The 27,360-nt window shown below is 41.4% G+C and overlaps 1 protein-coding gene across 5 annotated transcripts in view; it reads right to left on the bottom strand.

Moving 5' to 3' along the window:
• The window catches only part of LOC146706648 (Golgi apparatus protein 1-like), a 40,916-nt gene that overhangs the window by 6,332 nt on the left and 7,224 nt on the right, over positions 1-27,360 (bottom strand). For 3 of the 5 annotated variants that reach the window (XM_085464842.1, XM_085464843.1, XM_085464845.1), the window contains exons 2-20: positions 18,556-18,585; positions 18,092-18,178; positions 13,698-13,913; positions 11,219-11,422; positions 10,220-10,291; positions 9,796-9,982; positions 9,250-9,464; positions 8,940-9,061; positions 8,648-8,749; positions 7,925-8,078; positions 7,080-7,121; positions 5,758-5,982; positions 5,259-5,321; positions 4,190-4,303; positions 3,936-4,024; positions 1,981-2,098; positions 1,142-1,234; positions 599-736; positions 1-124 (exon numbers count right to left, since the gene is read on the bottom strand). In XM_085464842.1, coding sequence (XP_085320968.1) covers positions 1-124; positions 599-736; positions 1,142-1,234; positions 1,981-2,098; positions 3,936-4,024; positions 4,190-4,303; positions 5,259-5,321; positions 5,758-5,982; positions 7,080-7,121; positions 7,925-8,078; positions 8,648-8,749; positions 8,940-9,061; positions 9,250-9,464; positions 9,796-9,982; positions 10,220-10,291; positions 11,219-11,422; positions 13,698-13,913; positions 18,092-18,178; positions 18,556-18,585 — 2,395 coding nt within the window. The remainder of the gene's footprint in view (positions 125-598; positions 737-1,141; positions 1,235-1,980; positions 2,099-3,935; positions 4,025-4,189; positions 4,304-5,258; positions 5,322-5,757; positions 5,983-7,079; positions 7,122-7,924; positions 8,079-8,647; positions 8,750-8,939; positions 9,062-9,249; positions 9,465-9,795; positions 9,983-10,219; positions 10,292-11,218; positions 11,423-13,697; positions 13,914-18,091; positions 18,179-18,555; positions 18,586-27,360) is intronic. The other 2 variants (XM_085464844.1, XM_085464846.1) reach the window with 1 other exon arrangement.

The raw sequence follows: 27,360 nt of genomic DNA, 5'->3' as shown, positions 1-27,360 counted from the left end.
CTGTGTTCTGGGTGATCTGCCGCTTGGTTATCATCTGCTTGCATTTGGGATCCATCATCTCGCTGTTCTTGTTCTGCTTCAAACACTGAAGAACGTTCTTCCCCTCTGACTCTGTACAGAAGCGCTGAACACATCAAACAGCCCGTTACATTCGGCTCAATCACAATAACAAACATCAAACCCTCGTGGACCCACAATTAAAGAAACGCCCACACCCCGAGGCCCATATTTAATCAAAAGAAATCCTCCGTGGGGCCACCGACACCAGAGGATAATATAACGAGTCTGTGATGTTTCTGGTCATTTGATGAAAAACTGTTTTATTTTTCGTCAAATTACAAAACAGCACAGAGAAGATTGAGGATAAGCGTTCCCGATGGGCAGAGACAAACACCATCATAACCCAGAAACAAGATTGTGATGATGAAAAGACTTCAGCCAAGAGAATGTCTGAGATGATCCATCCACAACATAAGGTTAGCCATTAACACGCTGCTACATGGTCTGAATTACTCGCTAAGAAATAATCCTGATCCTAAGATTCATGTCCACAATTCAGAGTGAAGGAAACTGATCTTGTTTTTCTTCTCTTGCTTACTCTGATCATGTTCTTGCAGACTCTCATCAGCTGATAGTCAAGTTCAGAATCAACCATCTCCACCTCCTGCAGCTTGAAGACCTTCTGGTGGCATTGCGAACTCAGCTTACGCTTGTTCTCCTTCAGACACTCGATAACCTGCAGAGATGAAGCCAATAAAGACATAAATGAATAAATAAATTCTTTTTTTGTACAGTTCAGACTGTTTAAAAATTTTCTTCAACTCCTTACATTCGTACTTTGTATTTTACGGATTTATCAACAAAGTTACAGGTAAAATCTACTGGCAGTAAAATTGTTTTAGGTTTTAAAGCTGCCGGCTCTTTCTTAACACTTCATTCGTTCAGTGTTAAGGAAACACTTTTGTCTGCACTGTGGCGGTGGCGGCTAAAGTTTGGTTCTAACATGGTCCACAGAGTGTTTACAGGTTGTTTTTAATTATATCAGAAGAGATGCGAACGGCAAAAATAACGTTCTGGGTTCAACTCAGGAGGATCCTTCATACTCATTAACTAGTGTGTGTGTGTGTGTGTGTGTGTTGACCTGTGCATTCCCAAAGGCCACGTTCTGACACAGCCTGTTGATGTCGGTCTTGCAGGAGTCGTACAGCTCCGGTTCCAGACGGATGTCCTCTGACTGCAGACGTTTGAGGCAGATTTGGAGAATTTAAAGGAAACAGACACAAAATAAAAACTTTAAAGACACGAAGGATCTCTGCTCGCTTCAACAAAGCACACCAGAAAAGATAAAAAAAAACACCAGATGCTCCCAGGAGGAACCTTAGACGATGCCGTTTGCTGCTACTTTTTACTCCAGGTTTGGAAAAGTGAAAGGAACATAAACTAGATCCGCTCATCTCAGTTTACTCTATTTACATTTCAATACGCACCTACTGACATCAGGGTATCCAAGTGTTATTCCATCTTAATATTTTGACTTCTTAAGTCTTTGTGCTGCATGTTTTCTATCATTATATATTAGCGTTTTCTTTTCGTAACACTTTTTCCAAGCATTACTTTATATTTGATTTCTTTTTAACTGCTTCTAATCCATTTTTGTTCATTTTCTTGTGTCTTATTGGGTTTGTCAGTCATGTGTGATGTGCTGTGTTATAAAACTGCAGCTGCTGTTGCTGTGAACTAGAACCATCTGCACATGCGTCCTGATAAAGAAATATATTTTAACTGTTTTTACAAACACGGGTTAAATCTCTTTTATAAACTCACAGAAAACCAAACATACTTAGCCTAAAAATAAAGGTTCTAAAATCATTTTCTTTTAACAGCATGTTGGGCTGTTTCATACGTTTCTGGGCGGTTTCTCGCTAACCAACAGCAAACCTGAGGACGTTACACTGCCCGACAGAGAGTCAGAGAACATACCATCTCCACCTCCTCCACCCGCAGCTGTTTACGACACTTGACAGACACTCGCTGCTCCTTGGCGTCCTGCAGGGTGTCGTTTCTCACCGTGGTGCTGAGGCAGATCACGACATCCACCCTGACAACGACAGGAAGTCACAGAGGTTCACCCGACCAGTCAGATTCAGTATGATCAGCAGATGAGAAAAAAGTAAAGCAGGAAAAGCAGAAAGTGTCCAATTCAAAGTTTTAATTAAAGAAAAAAATGAAGTAGAAAGATCTGTCTTAGGATAAACTGCTGAGTAACAGTGAAGCTCAATTAAGCAAATTACACCAAATACATTTTTGGGGAAAACCACAGCTGGAGATGGACAGAGTGGAGTTTAGTGGCCAGCATGGGTGTGAATTCATCTGACCCAAAGCTTACACACCAAGCTACAGCTACATGTTGTAGCTATGCACTGTCACCAGGGGGCAGTGTCAACATATTTAGAACAACCAAAGTGGGCTTCAGCAGCTTCAAAGTGAAACAGAGGTTTAAATAATTAGTTTTCCACTGCAGCTGCTGCCTGTACTTCTCTTAGTGCTTCTTTCATCTTTAAAAGGTGCAGTCAGTCATTTTCTGAGTTTATTTAAAAAAAAAAAAAGCAAAATAAAAAACATTCATGTCTAATTACAAGTGTCCACATCCAACAATGTTAGATCCACTCCACAACTTCACTAACACCGGCTGAGCTTACCCACAGAGGAGTAAGCTCAACAGTTCACCTCAGTGTCGCTGTTATCGGTCAGAAGAGAGCTTCTCTTACTCATCGACCGATCTTACACACACTCGTTCTACAGCCTCCTCCAGAGTGAATAGACACCAGTTGATGTAAACAGCAAACTGGCAGCCGACACTCACTACAGATGGATGGCAGCCAAAGCTATTTGTCCTACAGCAGCCACCGTAGCTAGACTACATACTTCAGTCAGGAGGAGTAAGATGACAGAATTCAGTTCGCTGCAATCTAGTGCTGTAATTTTCCCCCTCGGTGAACTTCCTGTTGAAGCCCACTTTTCAACCTGTATTGTATGTAGAAAGAAAAACTATGCAACAGACCCTGAAGTGGTCTGCAAATCCAGCACTAGGTTCAGATTAGCCTGTCTAAAACCCATCTTTCAATATTAACTGCAGACCCCTGCTGGCCTGCAGCATGCCTGCCAGGTGACAGAGGTGAGAAGGCCCAGTAAGCAGCGGACTGCTTGAGAGACCCTCAGTGATCTGCAGACTTAAACTACAGGAAACCAGTAAAGATCCATCCACAGGTTCATGCTTGCAAACCTGAAAAGCTCTTTTTCCATCATCATAACTTGGGAGTTATGATTTTCACAGACATCCAATGGACACGAGTATCACCATAGCTAATTATGCAATGCAGATAAATTTCTCCAATGCATAGAATAAAGATCTGTGTGAATGTAGCATGCAGTTCAAGGAGCTTTGAGTGGTCAACATCAATGCATAAATATACATTTCCACCAACTGCAGTGTTACAATCTTAGGTTTCTACAACATTTACATTCTCAAACCCAGAAACAACAACTTAGAAGTGATCACAGAGCAGTGCGGAGTTCTAAGGCTTGTGAGTCCAGATAATTTCCTTTAAAAAATATCCTACATGTGAAACTGTCCTCAGTGTTTGGACTGCTGGATGGAAAAAGGCTGCTGGCAGCTCACAGTATAATTCAGCCATCGGTCACACTCTGAAACACAGAGAGCTGGAAACCTCAGCAGGTCTAACAGGACTGTATCTGACTGGACACCACTAACACGAACACCTAAAAACTGAGGGTATGTTTAGAAAAACAACCCAATCAGACAGTAGATTCAGATTGTATGGTCACATATCCAATCAACTGTTGGACATACTGGTGCTTTTTGTATTTGTGATATCTTCTATGGCTGATTTTGCTCAAGTCTGTATTTGTCTTACTTCTTCTTGATGTTGGGACACAGTTTGAGGACGTCTTCCTTGCAGGCTGTCTTGAACTTGTAGGAAAAACGGAAATCTTTAACCTGAATCTGTGGACAGGCGGAAGGGCAGTCAGAGCAGTTGGTTATTAATGATTTCAAGAAGCTGCAGGAATATTACAGCCTTTCTAAACTGATAAGATTTTGCATAACAAAACATTAGGAGCTCATTCTTCTTCTACTCCTGCACCAACACATTTCCATCAGTCTGCTCACCAGCTGGAAGTGTGTCACTCCCACGGCACACTTCTCATTCATCTCCTTCTGGTGTTTGTTCTGAACCAAACATTCCATCAGATCACCAGAGTCGATCTGGTTATCAGCCACCTCCTGCCAGGCGCACAGAGAAAAGGAGAAGGAAGACTGAACTCATCGACAACTTCCTCTGAAATATGTTGAAACTGACAAAAGTAATCAACATGCTGTATTTAGCAGAAGATGCTTTGAAAGAGCTGTGAAAAATGTGCTTCTCCTCTAAAGTGCCTTAATAATTTCCTGCACACTGCATAGATGCAAGATGGTTCAAGTGAGTTAAAAAATAAAAGTCACCGTCTTATTCATCTGATCAAAAATAACCTCTCAGTGTGACGAGAACTTGTTCATGAGCATTTTAGCAAAGTACAGCGAGCTCTTCGTGTGGCGCCAGCTTTGACCAAACACAGAAACTTTGAAATTTTGTTTTGTGGTCAAGAACTTAGACCACACATGGGAAAACCCAGGTCAGGGACCATTTCAGTCCAGCCCCCAACATCCTAAAAACAAACAAATAACCCCTCAGAAGTTGTAACTTCAGGGGGGCACAAAAGGAGAAGCACATATATATTAATAAACCAGACAACACTGTGGCAATAAATAAGAGGGCAGCTTTGGAAATGACTGTCTCACAACTGTGAAAAGATGAACCTACTGGAAGGAAAACATGAGCTGTGAAAGGACTGCTGGTTTGCAGAGAATTTTCAAAATAAGAGCATGGGGACTGTCCACAAGAGAAAATTTGATTTTGCTGTTACAGATGAATTTTTTTAAATTTAACTAGACTGCAAAATATCCTCCTTGGCAGGCCTTCAGCTTTTTGTGCATCATGCTTCAATTCCATTGTTGAGTATATGGCGTCTCTGACCTGCTAAGGAAAAACGTTACGCGTCGCAGCTTCAGTCACAGGAACATCAGTTTGCTTGGAGGCTGTTGTAGAGTCTCAACCAAACTTAGTATATTCAACCAAAACACAGAAAATGTCCAAAGAATTGAAGTTTGAAGGAAGATGTGCTCATCAGTTCATACTTACATGGCAGTGGGCCTGAATGATGGGATCACAAGCTCTCATCAGCAGCGCCTCAATCTGAATATCCTGCAGACGGAAATCACAAACTCAAAATGACTTCAGCCAGTTCAGGTTTACCTGCTTTTATCAGAGTGGGACGGCTCAAACTCACTATTTCAGTCCAAATGTCTGCGTACTATACTGAGAAGTTAATTATCAGGTTGATGCCCCACCTGCTGCCTGCCAGTAATTCAGTGCAAATAATACAACTTTTCAGACAACTGGAAACTGGTTTGTAAACACCTATAAAAAAGGGCCAAGTCTTTTTTCTAATCATCCTTAATCATCTTTAACTACATACAGAAAATTTATGCAAAACTAATTTCAAGCCCTTACTTCCTTTGATTTTAATACCTTTAATGCCTCAAAGGAACCTTGGAAACATCAGTTGTCTCATGTTTGTGCCTAATGTTTTGCACGTTGCACGCTTTAAAGAAACTGCAGTGTGCGGAGACAAGCTAACCTCTGACTCCAGCTCGGTCAGGTTTCCCACCACCTCCTTGCAGTCAGCAACCAGGTCGTCCAGGTGGTCCTGCAGGCACTCCAGCTCCTGCCCGGCGTCCGTTTTCTCGCTGCACCACTTTCCCAGGTCAGTCATGCAGCGCCTCTGCAGCTCAGGGTCCAGCTTCACATCCAGCGCCCTCTGGTGGAGAATCCTCTGCACCTCCACCTTGCAGTCCCGGGAGAGCTGCAGGAGGACGACGATGACGACATCGTCATCAAATTACCCACCAAAGTATCGGCTGCTGTTAATCACGGACACTGTAAAATGATACTCCACCCAAGATTTTCAGTGTGTCTGTCCTTCACATTTAATCCTCAAAAGCCTTTAGATTTGTACGTTTAATTCAGTATTAACAGATAAAATGTGAGTGTGATATTGACATTAAACGTTAATACTTTTGTGGCACTTGTTTTTCGCCATTTATTTCTCATTAACAAAGACGACAATGGCGGAGAGCAGCATTGCCTTTCTACTAATCAAGTCTTCATTATCAGCGTTGCACTGTATACAGGTCTTTGCGATTTTTGAGCTCTTTAAAAAGCTATTAATGATTTTGTCACACTGTATTTCTCCAGTCTGTACTTGTAATGCAGCTGCACATTCCCAGGTTACTAAAATGCATTGATATTAATGACCGCTGGAGCACAGACACCTGCTCAAGGTGTGTGAAACTTCCCATATAGGCCAAAACATTTTTTGCAGCAGGCTGTAAACATGTTTACAACATGTTTAGTCTATGGGGACCGACTCTACACTCAAGCCTCAAGTGGACATTCCAGGTACTGCAGCGTTTTACAACTTCCTGGTTTTCATGGACGTTTCTTCCTGTCAAAAGGGAATTCTTCCTCCCCACCACTGCCAGATGCTACACAGAGGATAATTAGATTAGCAAGGTTCTCTCTGTAACATCATAGGGTGTTTAACTAATTTCACACAACTTGTTACAAGCCTCAGCAGGACTGGAAAAAACACATTTTGGGTGGAGTATCACCTTAAACACAGCCAGCGTTTCCTACACTGCTTGTTTAAATCAAAGGCTTAATTTTGCTGCAGCTGAATCATCAGCATCACCAAGTTTTCCGTAAGTGGATTGTCATATTGATTCTTCACTTCAGGGTTCAGCAGCTCACTTCAGCAATTAAAAGCCAGCTCCCACATGCACTGAGAGTGGGTGGGAATTATCCAACACAATCACTTCTCCTCTACAAACCACCAGTAATCATCCAAGATGCGATTCTGTGAGCAGCATCATGAGATCAGCAGCAGTAAGAGGTACTCACCATCGAACCATGGTTTTCCGCTTCAGACTCCCCACTGGGGAACTACGAGAGCATTCTGTGGTCAGAGACTTCCTGTATATATTTGGCACCTTACATTTACCTCTTCACACATGCAAGTTGTTGTCAGTTCAGGCTTAAAGCAACTTTGTGTGTTTATATTAAATAAAGATTAAAGTCACTTCATCTGAATTCGTCACAGCTGTCTTCACCTCCTTCAAACTGCAAACATTTCCAGTATTTTTCACGTTTGGCAGAAATTCATCAGACTAAACAAGGGTTTAACTTCTGTATCTGCACTTTTAGGCTGAGCCTACAGATAAGTCACAACCTTGAGAACAAAAACAGAAACAACTGTGCAGACACAGAAAACTTAAAGCAAGGAACATTTAAATGACCTTTTATTTAAAAAGCCTAAACTGTAGAAAAATGCACTTTAACTAATTTGAATTCAGAGGCCTTTCAAGCCACTGAGAGTATACAAAACGTTCCCCCTGTAAATCGCTTATTTGGCATAAAAATGTCCAAATTAGTCCAAAAAACTGCAGTGGTCATTTGAAAACAAAATGCACACTGTACTAATTGCAATACTGTAAGCAGTCACACAATTAAGGCAACACTTCACTGAGCCACAGTGCACAGTCTCTTTATAAAATTAGTCTACTTTCCTAATGTAAATAGAGCTCCTATGGCTGCATGAATGCCCTATAAGCCAGGTTTTTGTGCTTTACAGTTACCTCTCCTGAAACAAACTGTTCTATTAACAAATCTAAAACAGCACTTGGAGATCTCCAAGTGCTGTAACCTTCACATTTAATCATTAGATTAAATCAACGGCAGAGACTCACCCTTCGTCCCTGCTCCAGAGAGCGGTAGGCGTGGCGGTACAGGCATGAGAAAATGGCACCAGGTGGCATCAACTCGCTGGTCTCATTCCAGCCGTGAGTGTGGCAGAGTCGGGATGCATCGGACTGACATTTCTTGTACAGGATCGGATCCAACCTAAGCAGCGACACAGGATGTAACAGGCAGATTAATACCTGCAGCTGTCTCTTTGGGACTAAAGCACAGACAGAATAAAAGATAGACGAAGATCCTGGCTCTGAAACGTAAAACCAATGCAGAACTGTCTTAAACCTACTTTAAAAAAAAAAAAAAAAAAAAAAAAAAAAAAAAACACCAGGGGGGCGGTGCTTGTGGTTGTAAAAATCCTTCCAGTCCCACAGACATCTATGAGAAAAACCACCCCGTCTAAATGCCTCCCTAAGTTCAGGTTCACTTCAGATCCTCACTTGTCAACTTTCACTTCAAAGCAGATGGCAACAGCAAAACTCTCAAGGCTTCCAATCAGCACTTTACTAACAAGTGTTTTTATACCATCTATGGTCGCAGTATTAAATGGAGGCAATCAACTAACCAAGAATACTTTTACAGCAGCCTTGTTAAAAAGCAATACAACTAAAATGATCAATTACCAAATACCAATAAACTGATATACTAAATTGAAGATGATCATCTGAACCTCATTAATGTCGAAAACAGACTTTCTTCAGCCTGTCGGCAGGACTTACTTCCAGTCTCTGGCGATGAAGTACTGCAGCTCCAGCAGTCTGTGCTCGCAGTCCTCCACCATCTTCTCAGTGTACAGATGTTCCATGAGACACGACAGGATCCTGCAGGATCAGGAAACACAAACGCATTCACATCTCAGCCACACGGCGCAGCAGCCATAAGACCTTGAACGGTCGGTTCTTCTTCAGGTTTTTATCCACATGATCATACAGCAGGTGGGATCATTGCACTTTCTGTGTCAAATTTTAGGATTTCTATTTGCTGGATCCCTCTCCCTCCACGAGGACTCACATGGGGTCGCCGCTGCGGATGTGTTTGCATGCGGTCTGGATGACGGACTCACAGGCCTCGTTAAGCGCCCGATCGATGCGGTAGTCGGCCCCGGGGTCGGCTTCCTGGATCAACGTTTGCAGCTGTGGACGGAAAAAATATCATAATAAAATCAAAAAGTGAGCGCAAGACATTACACGACATTCTGGGACATGTAGGAATATGGCTGTGGGACGGTCAAACAGTTGTGTTCATGCAGGTAAATCTGTACAGTGATATCTATGTAAATGTTTCTGTAACCATACAGTGAATATTATAAATGCCATCTCACCGCCTTCTGACAGCTGGGATCGATGGCGCCCATGTCTCCTCGGCCGACCCTCATTAGGCAGTGCAGCGTTCGTCCTTTGCGGTGCAGACCGGAGCAGTGACTCTCAATCTCACTGCGACAGTGCAGCACGATCTCAGGACTCAGAGAGAAATCCTCCATCAGCATCCGCCTGTAATCCATCATCTCACCCTGACACTCGCCGCTGACCACACGACCTGAAAAACACACACACACTGTAGCTGTGGTATCTCGTTTAAGCACAAAATATTCAAACACATTTCACAAAAACAACTCGAGGAACCAACCTGGAAACTGACTTCTGAGGTTAAATGAAACTAACCTTCTACCCTCACACAAACTCGACAGTTTTACTTTGTCTGCCTCAGACTAGTCTTCAGCAAAATAAACAGGAGCGGGTTCGTGGTGGAGAAACAGAGCAATGACTGACATGTAATTGAGCTCTCAGTGGCCTCTGAGTGCCACACAAACAAAAAGGGACATTAATTAGTTGCTGGAGCCAAGAGCGACAGATAAAGGTCTGCTCACCTCGATGGACGGCTGACTCCAGACACAGCAGAAGGTAGGACAGGCGAGCTTCCCTCGCTCGGGGCATGCTGGTGTCCACGTTGCAGTGGTACTTCCTCAGGTCCGACTTGCAGGCTTTGGCCAGCGAGTAGCTGACCTTGTAGTCCTGAGCAATCAGTTTCTGTCTGGTGGTCAGCGCCTCGCGGCACTGATGACACACAACATACACAGACACTTATTACACAACTGAATGCTCAACGAGTCTGATTTTTAATCTGCAGGAAGGCCGTATCCATCACAATTTGTACACTTCATTGTTCTGTAACCATCATCACTATAAGACTTTTTCCCCATCACCAGGAGATGGAAAAGGTTCATTTTAAGTATTTTGTAGAGGAAAAAAAATCTCTATAAATAAAATGTGGACACAGTAAATGGCACTCACCCTCTCAGACATGGAATCCTCAAACTTGTGATTGAAGAGGCATTTGTAAACTCTTCCTTCCCCAGCCAGAGTCTGGAAAAAAAAAAAAAAAGGAAAAAGTTCATCAACTTTCAAATTCAGTCATTTTAAGGTGCTTTACTAATGTTAGGTAACAACTACAACTTCTCTTTATCCCATGTGACACAGAAGGCAGCAACTAACTAACCAACTATAGGCTTTACCAAAAAACAGAAAGACTGAAGGTTAATCTTAAAAAGTAGAGCAGCTGAATCCAAACTGGGAGCTGGGTTCGGAGCACACGGGCCTGAAAGCTGAAGGCTCTACCTCACATTCTAATTTTAAATCTCCCAGGAACCACAAACGAGCCTGCAGTCAGAGATAACTATGACGTCTTTAACGTGAACTTTCAATTCAGTTCAGGAGTCAGTGAAAAGAAACCAACGTGGGAAAACCGCAATCTTTCTTTATAGTTTATCACTTTGGATCCACTGAAGAACTTTTTTTTGAGCGAGTAACAAATGAATAATGTCTTCCATTATAATATTTAATAATGTAGTTGGGTAGTTTATACTGTCAGGTACTGTTAGTTCATTTTAATTTGAATGTTCACAAAGTAATTTCTCCCTCACGGTTTAAAGGTTTGTCTTCTAACTTTCAAAGTAAATAAAAACATCTGGATTTTTCTGATCGTTAACTTCTCGTGCTAACGTCATATAGTCTCGGCTAATCTGCACATTCAGAGAAACACATTTTAGCTCATCTTGAAACAAAGGGACGTTAATTTGAGAAGACCCTAGTTGGATGGTACTTCAGCTTACAAATAATACAAATTTAGCAGTTTTTTTTAAAAAATAGGATATAGAATATTTTAAAAAAGGTAGATCGGGAGAAGAGAACGTTAGAAAGTGTTTCCAGAATGTGACATTTAAGAGTATTACTGATCAATTTAAAATAATTGAATAAAAGAATCCTCTGAGCTCTAGAATAAAGGATTCTTACGTTTTCACAGAAGCGTTCTCTGTCGTCTCTGCAGGAGAAGTAGAGGTAGCGGTCCAGGTGGAAGTCGTCGGAGGAGAGCTCGGCGACTCTCATGATGGCCTTTTTACATTCCTCCCTGATGACGTGCGCCCCCGCCTGGTCCTCGACTTCACGAACCAAACCTTTTTCCAAACAGGCGATCACCTCGCCCTGAGAGTGGACGTCCTGTGAGGAGGGCAAAGGTACCACAGTTACTACTGCCGGTGTGGCTCAGCTCTGGTACGACAAGGATTCGTTTCCAGACAGCAGCTATTTTAACATTATCACTTCATTAGTCCAGCAGATATCTACACTTTTTCCAGCTTTGTGCCCCAATATCATGAATTATTACAAGTGCAGCAGTTTCCTGCCTGTGAGGAACAGAAACTCACAATGCAACTTAAAGAAATGCATTGTGGGTAAAGGCTCATATCAGTCAGTGGGAAAGGTGGGTGGTCAAAACAAGTTGGTGCATTTGAAACGTCTCCTTTATACTTATTCAAAGTTGATTGGAGTTGGTGTAAACTGAATTGAACAGCACCAGTTTATTTTTATTTATTCCATCTATTATGTAATGTGTCAAAGAGAACATGCACATTGGGTCATGCAGTTCTCAATGACACACACCAACCTCATCTCCTTTGTCAGTTCTACAGATAAGCCAAGAAATGATATCAACAAGCTATCTACAAGAAGCCGGGCCGCTTCGTATAGTGAGATATCACCAAATACAGAGGTCAGCTGCAGAAAATAAATAAATTAAACACAGTTTCAGCGACCTTTTGTGCTTCTGCTCTTGGAAAACGTTTGTTCTTTGTCAGCTAAATGCTCAGGAGGCTCAGGGTTTGCTTTCCCGTCCAAATCCACATAAACACCTCATCTATAAAACAATGGCTTTACTCGCTACTGCGCGCGCTCCTTTTCCTCAGTTTTTGTTTCCTCCTTTGTCTTTTAAGCCTGTGAGATCAAGGACTAGATAAGAGTCCAGATGGGCTTTATCTTTTTATATTCAGGAATCTAGGAGAGTGCAAACAGTCGTTTCATCTCAACCATCTAGTTTTAACAACAGGTGGAAGACAAATTTCTGATTAATTTCACAAAGTAGAGAGCTGAAGCTTGATTTTAAAGTTTAACATCAAGTTAAAGCTGAGTTAATAACACATTTTCTCATTTTGAGAATCAGTTCATAAACAATCCTGCCTCGTGTCGTTTCAGTGTGCGAGAAGTTAAAGCGCCAACATGGTCTGTCCGATTTCCACTCAGAGCCACTGTGACAAATTTCTGATAATGAAACTAAAAGCACTCCCGCCCACAGATAAATCATCCTCTCTGAGCTCTAATCGTGCCAACGTGATAATAAGTGTGTGTCTGAGGAGCTTATGGAGCTCTGCGGCAGGGAAACACGTTCAGTGGAAGATCGATTCGCTCTGCTCGCTGACAAGCTGCTACAAACTCCTCTTCTGTCATTTGAGCTCAGTCCACTTTGAGTTTTATCTGCTCTCCGACCAAAATCCAGCAGGTCAGTAAGAATATGAGCAGCACTATAAACAATCTTCGATGTACAGCTACGGCGTAGTTAGATCTCATGTCATCTTCTCTGACACATCGACACACCTCCAGAGAGGCCGCCATTTTTAAACCTCTGCTGTAAACCTGCAACAACTGTGAGATTTCCATTTGAAACATTCATCAAGTCGTGCACCACAAATTCACCCTCCAGCATCAGAAACACATCCTGAGGCATCTGGGAGCGCTCATTCAGCACAAACTACTTCAACTGTGGTGTGTGCAGCAGTCCATTTGGTGCTGCAGTTTCTTTGGACACATCAACATAAGATTCCTGACAACCAGCTATAGTTTCTCCTGCAAGATCTTGTCTAATTCAACCAAATTTATAACAGTTAGGGCTTCGATTTATATGAACCTGCGACTAGAGCTCGCGTCAATATTTTAACTTTTTTGTATTGTATTGAATGTTTTCAATAATTGTCACGATATAGGTTCACATTAGTATCCTAAGCAAGCACCTGTTGGGTACAAACTGAAAAAACAAGTTGAAATAAACATTAAAAACTAATAACATTCATTTTTAACAGCTCATACAAATGAAATGCATGATTTCCCCCCGCCCCCCCCAAAAAAACAACAACAAACATGGCAGATTATTGGTTCGTAGGTATTGACTCAAGTTAATGGGCAATATAACAATGTGCAGAACATTACTGACTACAATCTCATCTCCATCTCCTAAAAAAAATAGAAGAAAAATAAAGTAGAGAATTATCTAATCAAGCAAATGTTCTGAATACAAACCCATTATTTATACATCTAACAACATGAGTGTAAATAAGAGCCAAAAACAACGAGTCAGCGACACAGATGTTACTCCACCAATAACCAAGCAGCACTAGTCAAACACAACAAGCTTCTTTCTCTGAAGTCCGACATCCCTTCTCCTCACCTTCTCTCCGGTGCTGATGCTGCCACATTTCAGCGTGTTGATGTCATCGCGACACTTGCCCATGAAGCCGCAGATCAGCCGGTAGTCACTGAAAACAATGGTGGTCATCTTGGTGATGTACTGGTTGCACTGGTAGTCGGTGATGTTGCCACGGTGATCTACAAGGCAGGAAACCAGGTAACCTTTCCCCAGCTCCTCCGCGGCACATTCTTTAATCTGAATGGAGAAAAGCGAAGGCGACACTTCGGTGAGAGCTGAAACACAAACCTGCCTTTAAAAGCACCTCGTGTCACCTGTCCAGAACAACGAGGTCTGAACACTTCTGATTAACTCAGCTTTATTTTTACACTTGAATGTACCAATGTCCTTTTTCCTACAAAAATCTAGAAATTGTGATTTTCATTGAAAAAAATTAATACATTTTTAAAAGTTCTCCATTTGTATCTGTGCGCTTTTCTTCGTGCTACCTGGTACTGCACTCCAATCGTTTCTAGATTTGGACCTTTTACTGTAATTCATGCTAAAGGTTTACATTGGTGAGGGTCGTGAACAGATTTTGCCCTTCCATAGGAAAACCACCGGGACTGAAAAGAAATATCTGTAAGCAGTTTTTCCTCAGTGCTGTGTGACAACTTTTCAATGGCAGAAAAATGTGTTTGTCCCTCTGCAGCCATTAATTAAAACTAAATAAATAAAATCCAATTAACCACTCATATTTTCCAACATGCCCATCACTTCCAGATCAGGAACCAGCTGAAATTTTATGATCTATGATTTTGTCCCAAAGCACAGAGACCAACAAACACAAAACTACTGCGATGGCAATGAAAGCATTGAACACGAGCAGACGATGAAAGGAGGAAGAAAAAAAAAAAAAATTGGATTCACACATTTGCTTTCGTTTGAGTCCACCGATTGGCTGAACTCATCGAGTGACGCCTCGTTCACGAAAATCAAAACTGCCATTTTTGAAACCCGGCAACACACCGTGCTCCCCGAGTCTGACGGAAAGCCACAGACCGAGCAGCAGGGATATCGTCAACGTCCACCTATGTTGTAGCGTTCGTGTCACATACTAATTACTAGGGGTGCAACGATACACAAAATTCACGGTTCGGTTCGATACTTTGGTGTCACGGTTCGATATTTTTTCGATACAAAAAAAATGTTCATGCCTTTTTAATTTGTCATTTATTAAAATTATAAATATATATTTTAACACAAAAGTACAGTTTTTAAATTTAACCCTAACCCTTGTGCGTGTTGTTTTTTAGCTCGTCATATTGCAGCCACAGAAATTCTTTTGTCCATGAAACCATAAAGCTGCACTTTCTTTTTGCCTTATAGTCTGATTTGTCATAACTTCTCCGTTTTGTGGTAAGCTTTTCTTTGGCTGTCACTTCTTCACCCTGACCTGTCTTATTTGGCTCAGCAGAACTAAAATATATATCTGTCTGTGAAGGTTCTCAGTCATCCAGGTCATCGTAGTGAAATATATATCCTGCCGCACTCACATAAGCTCAGCGATTCTCTGCGCGATCAACCTCTCACATGTTTAAGCTTGCTGCGGGAGATTTCACTTGTCATGTTTGCATAGTAAGCTAACAATTAATAAGACCATGTCAGAGGAATTGGTGCACAAATTATCATCACTCACAGATCAGTGCTGTCGCTCTCTATACACAGTTCGCACGATTGCAAAGTGAAAGCAAAAAAACAAGCGCAAATTCAAACACGATTTCAATATGTCACATATTGACAGTGGCTCACCGATGCCAATGACATAATTACCCAGCTACATTTCTGAAAGAATGCAAAAGCATTGACATATATTTTTCCTTCCTACAATAGCCCGACAGGCAGGGCAGAGATAGCCCCGGGACGTCGGGCTAGCGATATTGCGAGCCCTGTATCTGATTGAGGAATCACTCATCTTTGGAAAAGAGAGTTTATTACAGAGAAATGTCTCTTTCCAAAATAAAAGCTATACTATCCGCTTCTTCTGGGCTATATTCTCAGCAGCATATTAAACATATCAGGTCTCCATAAGGAGAATCCTGTGCTAACAGCTGTCTAAATGACTCGGCTAAAGTTTGTAGCATGCATGCTTGTTGTTTTTGTCTTTGCACTAGGATGATGTCGGCGTAAATGTGCAGTCATATTCGTTGTGTTCCCACTAGTGCTTTCAGGTTAATCTCGTTGAAATAACCTTAACGCCACAACACGGCAAATCTCCGTTAACGAGCTACCCTATACAGAGGGGCTAGACGGCCAACACGTTAACGAGCTAACTGCGCTAACACACTAGCTCCCACCCATGTAATTGAGCATTGCATGGCACATCCAACATACTGTTTTACTTTAGTCCATGACTCGCTTACCTTCAGGGTCATACGTCACATGAAAACCAAAATAATTCCAAACGCCAGATCTGAATGAGGGTGGGGAGGTCCACTTCTGTCTCGCTAGCTTGCCCTGCGCTCTTCCTTCTGACGATGCTGTCTGTGTTGAGTGCTCAGTGAATCTGCGTTCGACTACTCCGCCTAGGCTGCACTCTCGAGCCTAGGCGGAGTAGTCAAATGCAGATTCACTGAGCGCTCAACACAGACAGCATCGTCAGAAGGAAAGTTGATAAAATAAATTACAAATTTTGTATTGTTCTTTTTTTTTTCTCCCCTTTGGTTTTCTTTCTTTCTCTCCCCCTCTTTCTTTCATTCTTTCCCCCTGTCCTATCCCACAGTCATGTCTGTCCCGTTTGCAACTGAAAATAAAATAAATTCATAATTATAATAAAGGTCAATCAAATGGACCAATATGATGATCCACTTAAAATAAATCCTCTTGGCATCTTTCTTGGCCTCAAGACAACAATTCTGATGGCTATAGATCCAAACGGGACACAAAAAAAATAAATAAATAAAAAATAAAAAATAAATTGAAAAAAATTGTATTGTTCGATACATATGCGTACCGAACCGAAAGCACTGTATCGAACGGTTCAATATCGATACGAATATCGTTGCACCCCTACTAATTACGTCATAGGACGCTCGGCAGCGTTGCCATGACGACCACTCACATTACGTGTTACTCAATTGTAAGTGAAAACCTGCCGATCCGAGTAGGTACTAATCTGGAAAAGCGGCTTTAACCCTTTAAGACCTACCATAGAACCAAGTCTGCCAGAACTTATCTTTATATTTTTACATGCTGTGGAGCCATTTGTGGGAGCATTTCAAGTTGCAATACATCAATACAACCGTTATAGCCCAAATTTTAATAATATGTATGCATTAAGTCCATAGAAACTACATAAAGTGCAAAAAAAGGGCAATAAAGTACAAAAAATTGAAAATCGTTTTTGGTTTTTTACCATATATTTCTAGTTAGAGAAATTTAAGAGGTTTATCCCTCAAAACTGTAAATACAAAAAAGTTGCACAAAATAGTTTCCAACAACAGGAAATTTACTTTGATGGTCTTCATAGTTTTATTTTTGAGATACACCAATTTTTATATACTGCAGGAAAAACGAAAATAAATATTATAATGCAAATTTGCAAAAAAAAAAAAAAAAAAACAGCATATGCATCAAAATAAACTATTTCCAGCAGTGCAATATGAGTCCTAAACATCCCAGAAACTATTCAGAAAAGCATAAAGTCAAACATACCTTTTAAAAACACCAGTATAGGCTTATAATGCCCCGAAGGTTAAAAAAAAAAAAAACCCTACATTTTCCGCGAAAATGACATCACTTCCGGTTTCTGGCAAGTAATGGCGGAAATGCGATAGATCGCGCTGATGTCTATTCCAACGTAGGAAGTGTTATGAACAGCTGATCGGATCGGCAAAGCGTGTTTCTGGAATATTATATTTTTGTTGCTGCAAGTGCTTTTTATGCAGTTTTTGCAAAGCCATATGTGGAAGGAAACCGTGACCGAGGACAAGCTGATGGCATAAGATGTAAGTACAACTCCTCCGGTTTCATATGCAAAAAAATTATTGCGCTAGCTTACGTGGTTCCAGTTCTACAAGGATAGTAACGCAAAACAGAGCGTGCCCGCTCCGACCGGTTTTAAAGGGTTAATGACTTAACTGGTCAATAAAGGTTACACTGACTAACTCCACCACCTTGTAGTATTACACATAAGTACCGACCAGCCCCGGCCCCGATTCCTCTGACATCTCTTTGACATTTTGGACATAAAAACTGGCTGCAGTTTCTTAACATTGTGCTGACAGCTCTAGTTCCTGATTTTAAAGTCTACTCCAAAATCACAGCAGTCTTAAAACTTCTAAATTTGCCAGTTTATCTGATGTTCTTTTAATCGTTTGGAGGCTTGAATGAAGACCATCAAGTTGAGCTGCAGAGATTTGTTTTTAGCGACTGACCTCAGAGATGGTCGTCTTGCAGACCTCCACCGCTACAGACTCAAACTTTGGGTCTGTGGTCAGGTTCAGCTTATAGTTCCACAGCAGCTGGGGGAGAGAAGATACGAGGTATGACAATTACACCAATAAGGACAGAGTGGAGAAAAAACCCAAGAAAGAAAAACAGGACAAATAAAAAATAAAAACAACATTTTAACATGTCAATCATTTTATATTATAAAGTCTTTCTGTTATTTAATGTGACAGACATTCATTAATGAGACAAACTTCTGGATAGCGGGGGGGAAAAAAAAAAAAGCAGTAGTACCGATGTTGGCTATCGGTTGTTTATATGAATCATTACAAAACTTGTGCATACTTTTAGTGGAAAATCATTGCGTCATAAAATTATAAGACATCATAGTGCATGCTAGGAGGTGGAGTGTGAGGGTAGAGAGAGAAGAAAAAAAAACCCACACACTTACATGGTTGCAATCTGTAGCGATTTCAGAGTCCTGAAAGAGGAAGAGAAAAAAAAAAAGTTTAGCTTCTTCAGAAAGTTTAATTATTGGGTCTGAATATTTGAGACTAAACAGAGAGGACACCTAATTACTGAAATTTTGCAATCTATAACATCCCATAATCCACTGCAGTCTTGTGTGTTGTGGGATGGTGCGTTCAGGCATTCAGCTTCTTGCTTCAGTGCGGTCACCGAGGCATTTTCCTGCAGCTCTGCTTTGACCCGAGATGACCCCTCCCCCGACTTCCTGCCCCCACCCTCGACCAGAGGAAAACTCACTGTGTGGGTCTGTGAAATAACAGCTCTGCAGATGACCAAAGACTTTCTGACCATTTACCACATGGTAGCCACAGTCAGCTAGGAATAAACTGCCAGTGTGTTTGTGTGCTCTTTTTACAACGTATTTTACACACTGGTGTGACAATGCTCTTCACAAAAACAGTGCAGTGTGAAGAGGGGGAGGGGGAGACGGTACACGATAGTACCGTTGAGTTTTAAAGAGCACTGGGAGGACTCCGTTTGTAAATGGGAACCAGACTGACGCAGAACAGCAGGACGAGAAAAACAAGCAGCATCTACAAACTGACACCAATTAAAAAAAGCTAAGTGAGAGCGATGTCCCCCCCTCTCTCTCACATCGCAGAGTTCAGTCCCCAGAGAGGGGAAAGATGGATGAGGCAAAACATCACCCGCTGCTTTCTGGAGGCTCATTTCGGACGGCTGAGATGAGCATTATCGCCAGCGCAGAGTTAATGCTCGTCTCGTGAGGAGGAAAATGACTGTGAAACCGCGCTGGTTACTGCCTTGTCAGCCATGCTGTTAGCCATTTATCACAGTGTTTGCCCTTAAAATACATGTTTTAAAGAAGCCTACACATGCCACTTTTCTACTTTGTATTTTTTTGGTAAATCAGATTGGGGATACAGGGAATGATATGTGGCGATCCTAAATACCACATTACTTTGGACGTCTGACCTCTTCTTCAAGGTCAAATAAGGTCAAACTTTCGCAAAATGTCTTATCTTTAAAACTATGCTTAACCCTTTTTTTTTTTTTTTTTTTTTGAACCCGTCAGCGGGCTCATTTCACAAACCCTTTTTAAACGACTGTACCTCTGTTAGCCTCTCTGGTAGAGACAAAATTAAATTGGTTTTCAGAAGGAAGTGAAAATGAGCTTTTCGGGGATACTCGGCGTATCACAGTAACGCAAACCATTCACAACGTACTGCAGTCTGAACACAGGCCGAAAAATCCCCTCTGCCGAGATGTGCGGTTCACATAAAGGGTTCGAGTTAAACTGCCGTTGTATTGTCAGCATTTAGGAAATGACTGTGATATATGACAAAACCAAATATCACATTACAGTTTGCATCCAAATATGTCACATCTGATCTCTGATCTCACTTTTACATTTCATATCTGCCTTTGTTTCATGTTAAACCCAAAACCTGCTCCATCTTTAAATAAAGTATTACCAAGATCAAAGTCTCAAAATGCTACTGTTCTCATTTTTACAGCACTAAAGTTTTTAAAGGAAAAAAGAAAACAAAATGAATATATACAAAATTAAAGTAAATATTGCCCAGAGAGTACATGATTTTCTTTAAATCTATATCCATTTTTGTTTTGGACACAACAGAACGATGTAAGAGCTTACAGTTCTTGTTGTCAGATCATAATAGTGAAAGCACACGCAAGAAATTAGCTTTACAAGCAGCTGAGTTTAATTTATCTATATGTTATGAATGCTGCCAAACTAGAAAGAAAAGAAAATAGTTTAGTTTAATATTTCTCGTCTTTGGAGCTGCTCAGTCATCCAGGTCGTGGCAGTCTTGTGAAGTCACCCTGAAGCAGTCCAGCTGCCTTCTTTTTTGAGCCCTTAAGACTTCAATATTTCTCCCACTTCCTGACCATCAGTGCTTTGTTGGAAAGTTGAGTGTGTCAACATACAGCAGTACAAAGCTGGGTGGAGAAACCTGGAGGGAGTTGGACAGCCTGACGCCACATCAAACACTGCTGGACTTTTGTTTTTCCACTTTTCCCCCTCCATTTCTAGCCTACAGGAAAAAAAACCCTCATTTGCACACGCTCAGTCCAAAGGTGGAGTGAACAGCTAAGTATCCCATCACACTGTTGCAGAACAAAATGTGAGTCATGTGGACATCTGCGCAGCTTTATCTCAGGATCTGATCGCTTCAAAAAGCCAAACTGTTCACATGCAGCTGACCTGAATCCCGATTGTTCCACGAATCCATCTCTGAGTTTGCAGACTCGCTGAACACGCATTACAACTGTGATCTAACACCAGAGTAAATAAACCCTCTCACTCCTCAGACACACCCATTCACATATTTGAGATGTTCAGCCTTTTTGTTTGCCAGCTTTAAGGCTCCGCTCGCCAAATGTGAACAATCTGCTAAAGCTGCCTTCCCATTTAACAGCTGCAGCTAAATTAAACTTAATCAGCTCTCCTCCTTTGTCTTGGGGAAGCTGGTGTGAGGCTGAGCTATAATTGGAAACGGGTGAGAGGAAAAGATAGGAGAAAAATGACATCATGTGAGAGAAAAGGAGAATCCGGAGGGGGGACATGGCCATTTCTGACACCTTCTCAGTTATTTAGCTTAAAATATAGACAACAGGGGAGGGGAGGAAAGTAGTCTGTTTACTGGAAACAAGAAAAAATTAATGTTTAACTAAAACTCAACACATTTGCATACACTCCTGAGAGAAAACAAGAATCAGCAAAAGCAGGCTGTGCGTGAAGAAAGCGCAGCAGGAGGAAGTGTTACAAACGAAACCCTTCAGTGGACATGAGCCAACCAAGAAGAAAAGCAAACAGATCGAAACAGTCAGCCTGAGCAAACAAGGAACTGCATCCTGTAAGCTGTGTGTGGTGGATTTTTATTGGCCAGTTAAAGATTAACCAGTGCAAACAACCACTTTAAAGCTTTAGCTTCTTCTCTCACATTTTTAAAATGGCTATCTGCAGAGGATGTGCACTCTTGTTTTTGTCTAGACCAAACAGGCAGTCGGAGAGTATTTGGGCCAGGAGTGTGACTGATGTGTGCGTTACCACTACCTCCAATTTCACACACTGACACCTCATCACACAGTGAGGAGCTTTAAAAAACAGGAAATTGCACCTATTAAAATTTCCTTTGTCATGCTTCAGCCATAACTGTTGAACAATTCGTTTTCTAAATTATATTCCAAAAGCCAGAATAACACCACAGTATTTACACAAAACTTGGTTCTTTTGCATTTATTTCGAGGACACATCTAAAACCTGCAGGACACCGACCCTCGAGGCCTGGAGTTGGCCACCCCCGGTTTACAGCTATCTATAAAACACGATGCAGACTCTAAGCAATACCATCAGGAACGCTTGCGATTGGTCACAGCTACATTTTTAAACATCACAATGATCCCAAACACACTGTCAATGGAGTATACCTGGATAAAATTGCAAAGTGGAACAGTCATGGATTGGCCTTCCCAGAGCCTGGACCTCAACAATATTAAAGCACTGTGTGGGATCATTTTGACAGAGAACAGAACAAAAGCCAGCATCCAAAAAAAAAAAAAAAAAAAAGCTTTGGATGTCCTTTAAGAAGCCTGGAGAAGTATTCATAAACACTGCTTAAAGAACAGGAAACTTTAGCCTCATGTGACTTCAAACTTTTTATCCAAATAGTCATTCTAGTGTTGACAGGAGGTGACTGCCATTATTTCATGCTAAGCACTGTTGTTGGATAAGAAACACACAAAGTGAGAATGGCTTTATTGTGAATCTGGTTGCATTAAAATGTCATTCATGTGACCACAGAAAGTAGAAGAGAAGCCAACAGATGTTATTGTTGGCCACATTAGCTGCTTACACTAAACACATATCGTTCTCTCTTCCTGTCATGTTGTCTTGAGCTGAAATAAACCCACCGTAGCTGATGGGAGGGGGGCGGGGCTAAGCAAAACCATACAGCTGTAAAGGAAATCCAAAAGTAAACGACGAAACAAGAGCACAAAGTCATCCTTTTCTTTAAATTTTGATTTTAAATAAACTGCGCAGCCCCGTCGCTCCATTATATTTGTCATAAAGCATGTGGCAGAGGCGTGCTCCCTCATAAACACCAACATTCATCACGTCTACTTAAATATGACATCCTAATGCAGACAACAGTAGGAAACCGCAAAGCTTCTGATAACAAGCAGAGTGCTCGCTGCCTACACATGCACGCGTGCGTTCATAAAGATATTATCACTGTTGGTGTGAACACAACAGTAGGAAATATCATTTTTAGACAAATGTCAATGCTGAACCTGAAAGTAGCGTCGCAGAAACACCGGATGATGTTTCTTAGCAACCTTTTTCCTCCTTCTTGGCTGAGGAACAAAATATCCACACAAAGTAAAACCTACCCGCTTTGTTTGGGATAATCAAAGATCACATTAAAGTCGCTGCACAGAGGCGGTAATTCAGTTTCAGAGATGCTGAGGTATCGCTGCTTTATTTATCCGACAGGTCCAATTACAGACCAGCTCCAAGAACATCGGTGAACTTTATTCCATTAGTCTGCTTTTTATTTGTGCTGCATTATAAAACCCTGGAAGTAAATGGATATCTAAATCAGATAAAGCTAGTGGTACTGTTAGGCCAATTATTGGGGCCAATATTCAGCATTTTTCTACTTATTGATATTAAATCGACATTTTCATCTTCGGCTGCATATCCAGGTCCATGCAGACACACCCACAGCTACCTCAGCTATTTATCTCCAGCTATTCTAGGTGGAGGACAAGGTGTTCCCAAACCAGGCAAGAGATGTAATCTAACCAGCATGCCCTGGATCCACCCTGGAGCCTCCTCTCAGTAGAATATGCCAGAAATACACCTGGGAGATACCCGAGTCAGACCCCAGCTTTAATATGGAGGAGCACTGGCTCTAACTTTGATGTCAAGCTGACGACGTTGTTTTATCTGCCAGTTGAGTACCTTCTCAGTATTTATAACGTAGTGTTCACACAAAGTAAATACCTGCACGCTTTGTTTAGGATAATCAAAGATCAGATTAAAGTCGCTGCACAGAGGCGGTAATTCAGTTTCAGAGATGCTGAGGTATCACTGCTTTATTTGCTTTATTTACTTGTGTTGTGCCACCACAGCCGGGTTAAAGACACAAGTGTTTTACCGTTGTTTAAATGATATGTCAGTATGGAAGATGAATGGTTCAAAGATTATTAAAGGGGGAAATATTGTTACAGTTCTATAAATTAGATTTTATGGAAAGAAACAAAAACTGCTCTCTGATGTGAGGATAGGAAAGTGGACAGCTCTGTAGTACAGTGTTTGCATCACTGCTAATAACATCTAATCCTGACAATAATTTTAGTTTTTTTAATTAATAAATTCAAAAATGCACTGATTGGATTCTGTGGAGCTTCTGATCTTTGCCAACTCATCAAACACAGCACTCCAGTTGTAAACACAGCTCCTGCAGCCTTAATGTGCCAATTAGTAATTATGGAGCTGGGCGGAGGAACAAGACGAGGCTCAGCGGACAGGCCGGAGCAGAGCCTTCGCTCTCTGGGGCCTCCGCCCTCTGGACTCCCTCTGCACCACGTACACAAAACCACAACCACCAGCAGCAGCCCTGACAGTGGGCAGGACGGAGACACAAAAATGCACCGAGTCTAAAAGCAGCTCTCAATCTCACTCTCACACCTGCAGAGTGCCAGCTGGGCCTTATACACATGATGTGGGCAGGCTACAGGGCATGCAGAGTGGGTGTAGAGAGGCAAGATATCAGAACCCCTCTCCACCGCTGTCACCGCCCCCAAAAAAGCTCGTTCTGACTGCGTTCATCTCATAGCGTGAAAACAGCAGAACTGAGACTCACTGAGGGTTCGGGAGGCCGACTTCCCCTCCTGTCATTTGCTTTGTCCGCTCAGCGGAGTGAGAACGGGACAAAAATATCCCTGCAAGAAATGACTGGGAAACCCAAAGTCTATCACAATATCCCAGCTGACCAAAGAGGGTCATATTTACAGCACAAACTGTGCTGAACCAAAACTGATTTGTTTGCGGATTTTAAAGAGATTAAATTTGTTTTTCAGCCCTGAAAATCTCATGTAGATACCTCCTGTCCTTATGAAGCTATGAGTGTTCAAACATGATAGAAACAAATAAACAGCACCAAATACTGTGAAGGTAAAATTTTGCATTTTGCTTCTGATTCCAAGGGGGACGGGTAGCACTCACTGATTTTTCATGATAGTACTGTGTTAATGCCCCAAAGCCTGCAGTATTTTATGTCTTAATGCTTACTTTTTTAATCTCTGAATCTTAGGTCAATCACTTAATGATTTTCTCCCTTTTCCCTGTTAAACTGCAAAAATACTGCAGTAGTAAACATGTAAGGCCCAACAAGCTTCATATTTTACAGTGAATCAAACATCCTGTACAGCAACAGTGGGGAAATTTAGGCCTAAAAATAACATTTTCTACACAAGTAAACCTCCATAAACTGTCTTAGCCCACAGATTGAGTTCTGAGCATTAATTTGACAAAAACAACCCCCACCCACTCCAAAACAGAAGAAGTGAAGAACCAATCAGCTGGTCCAGATGCACAAAGAAATTATTCCAAGCAAAGATGGGTATTAACTAGAGATGGCACGATACCACTTTTTTATGTCCGATACCGATATCATAAATTTGGATATCTGCCGATACCGATATGAATCCGATATAGTGTTTTTTAATCAACAAAACTGTTTTTTAAAATATCTTGCTGCATTTTGCAAGTCTGCAAGTTCATACTCAAGTTTAAAACAACAACTACACTAAAGCTATTCTGTTATACCTGTATACAAAACAAATATTTCATAGTTCAGCAATACTGATCAATCTAATAAACTTAGACCTACACCATCCTCCCTATTCTGGTATTTTAAAGAGTACTTAGCGTAAATATTAAGCAACCTAACTAATAGGGTTCCAACTCCCAGCAACAAAAATAAAAAAAATAAAAAATAGGGAACCACCCCTCACGCTCCACCTCATGATGCTTAATCGACGTAATCAACCTTAATTTGATGCAGTGTGAAAAAAAATGCACAGAAATCAATTATTTTTCAAGAAATATTAAATAGATTCAACATCTTTCTTCAACAAAATTGCAGACTGCACAGATGGTACCTTCCCAAAGGAAAAAGTACTATAGCTTACTAGGGTATATATATTAGACTTAATAGTCACTATATACAGTAATTTGACTTCTATTCATTTTACATAAAATTAAAACTTTGGGTGTCAGATAATTATTTATTAAAAGCTCGACATTTTAAATGAGAATAAGAAAGAAAAGTATGTCTTTGTGCCCCCTTTTCCCTGTTCATGCCCTATCGGCCCCCCTGGCTAAACTTTGCTAGATCCGCCCCTGCACAGTTACCAGCCCTAAGCTACGTAGAAAAAGATCCTCGAGTAGAAAGTAATATTAAATACATTCTAACAACAGCTGATCAAGCTTAAACGTGCTGCTGTTGTTCAGCCGCTGGTTTCCTCTTTCTGGTGCAAAGTGGGCCAAAAACAAACCAGAGACACGGACTCGCGACAGAAAAGCCGATCAGCTGATCGTTAAGCAGTTTCATGATTGAAGTAGCAGCAGGAGAGGCAGTCGCTCCATATATCGTTTGTTAAGCTTAAGGCAGGAATGCTTTACAAACATTCAGAGATGGACTTACACACTTGCTTTACTTCTCTCGGGGATAACTTTGTCGGAGATGAAATGCCGGGTTGCTAGCGAAGCTCCACATGCTATCCAGACCACCGACAGGTCCCGCATGCCACAGCCGCTCTATCACGTGATGCATACTGCTCCGACTGCTAACGTTCTGAGGTGAGTTACGGCGTGTTGCAAGTTTTGTGAGGTGCTTTCGTGATATTTAATGGATCGGATTACATTTTTTATTTTTCTCCGATATCCGATCCAGTAATTTAGGTCAGTATCGGACCGATACCGATACGTAATATCGGATCGGTCCATCTCTAGTATTAACATTCACAGGAAGTCAGAGCAAACAAAACAAAAGACTAGGGCTGGGCCATATTATACCGTTCACGGTAATACCGGTATAATGTTAGGCAACGATAGGAAAATGAAATATCGCGATAGAATGGGAGTAAAACGCGCATGCGCAGTGCCTTTGTTTTCATACGCACATGGCCGATTGTTGAGTGAAACAGATGATCCAGAATTGGTTTGTAAAAATGGTGCCACTTCCGTGATGTGGAACTGGTTTGGTGTTTGTCCGTCAGATACACAACAAAGCACATTTTTTTGCAGAACATGCAAGCGGCCGTTGTTATTGTCGTATTTGTCGGACTAAGATGCTCTTCAATCTTGGAGTAATCTGGGTCCTAAACTCCGTATGCTTCAGGTCAAACAACACTGCAGCATCACTGAGAGTTAAAAACTGTCTAAATTCTTTCATCTTTAATAAAACGATCAGCATTGCTGCTTTACCAGGTGTAACTATGAAGTTTAACTTCCAGGCATCCATGAAAACTAAATTTATTACATTTAACAGAGTTAGAAGTTAGCAGGAAGCTAGCGGAAGTTAGCTCGCTAGTTTCGCTAGTTACCTAAGCATGATATAGCATGTTCTGACTGAGAGATTTCTGAAAAAAATCAAACGTACAGCTCTGCTATCACTTGCAACATAAATGAAGACAGGAAACTAAACAGCAGTGACGTTTGTAGGGTTACTGAAGT

Source organism: Copadichromis virginalis, linkage group LG7 (assembly GCF_057382275.1).
Source record: "Copadichromis virginalis isolate Kocher_CV1m ecotype Utaka linkage group LG7, C_Virginalis_male_GT1.1, whole genome shotgun sequence".
Classification (NCBI taxonomy): Eukaryota; Metazoa; Chordata; class Actinopteri; order Cichliformes; family Cichlidae; genus Copadichromis; species Copadichromis virginalis.
The sequence above is the reverse complement of the archived record's forward strand: the minus strand, read 5'-3'. Positions and strand labels throughout refer to the sequence as shown.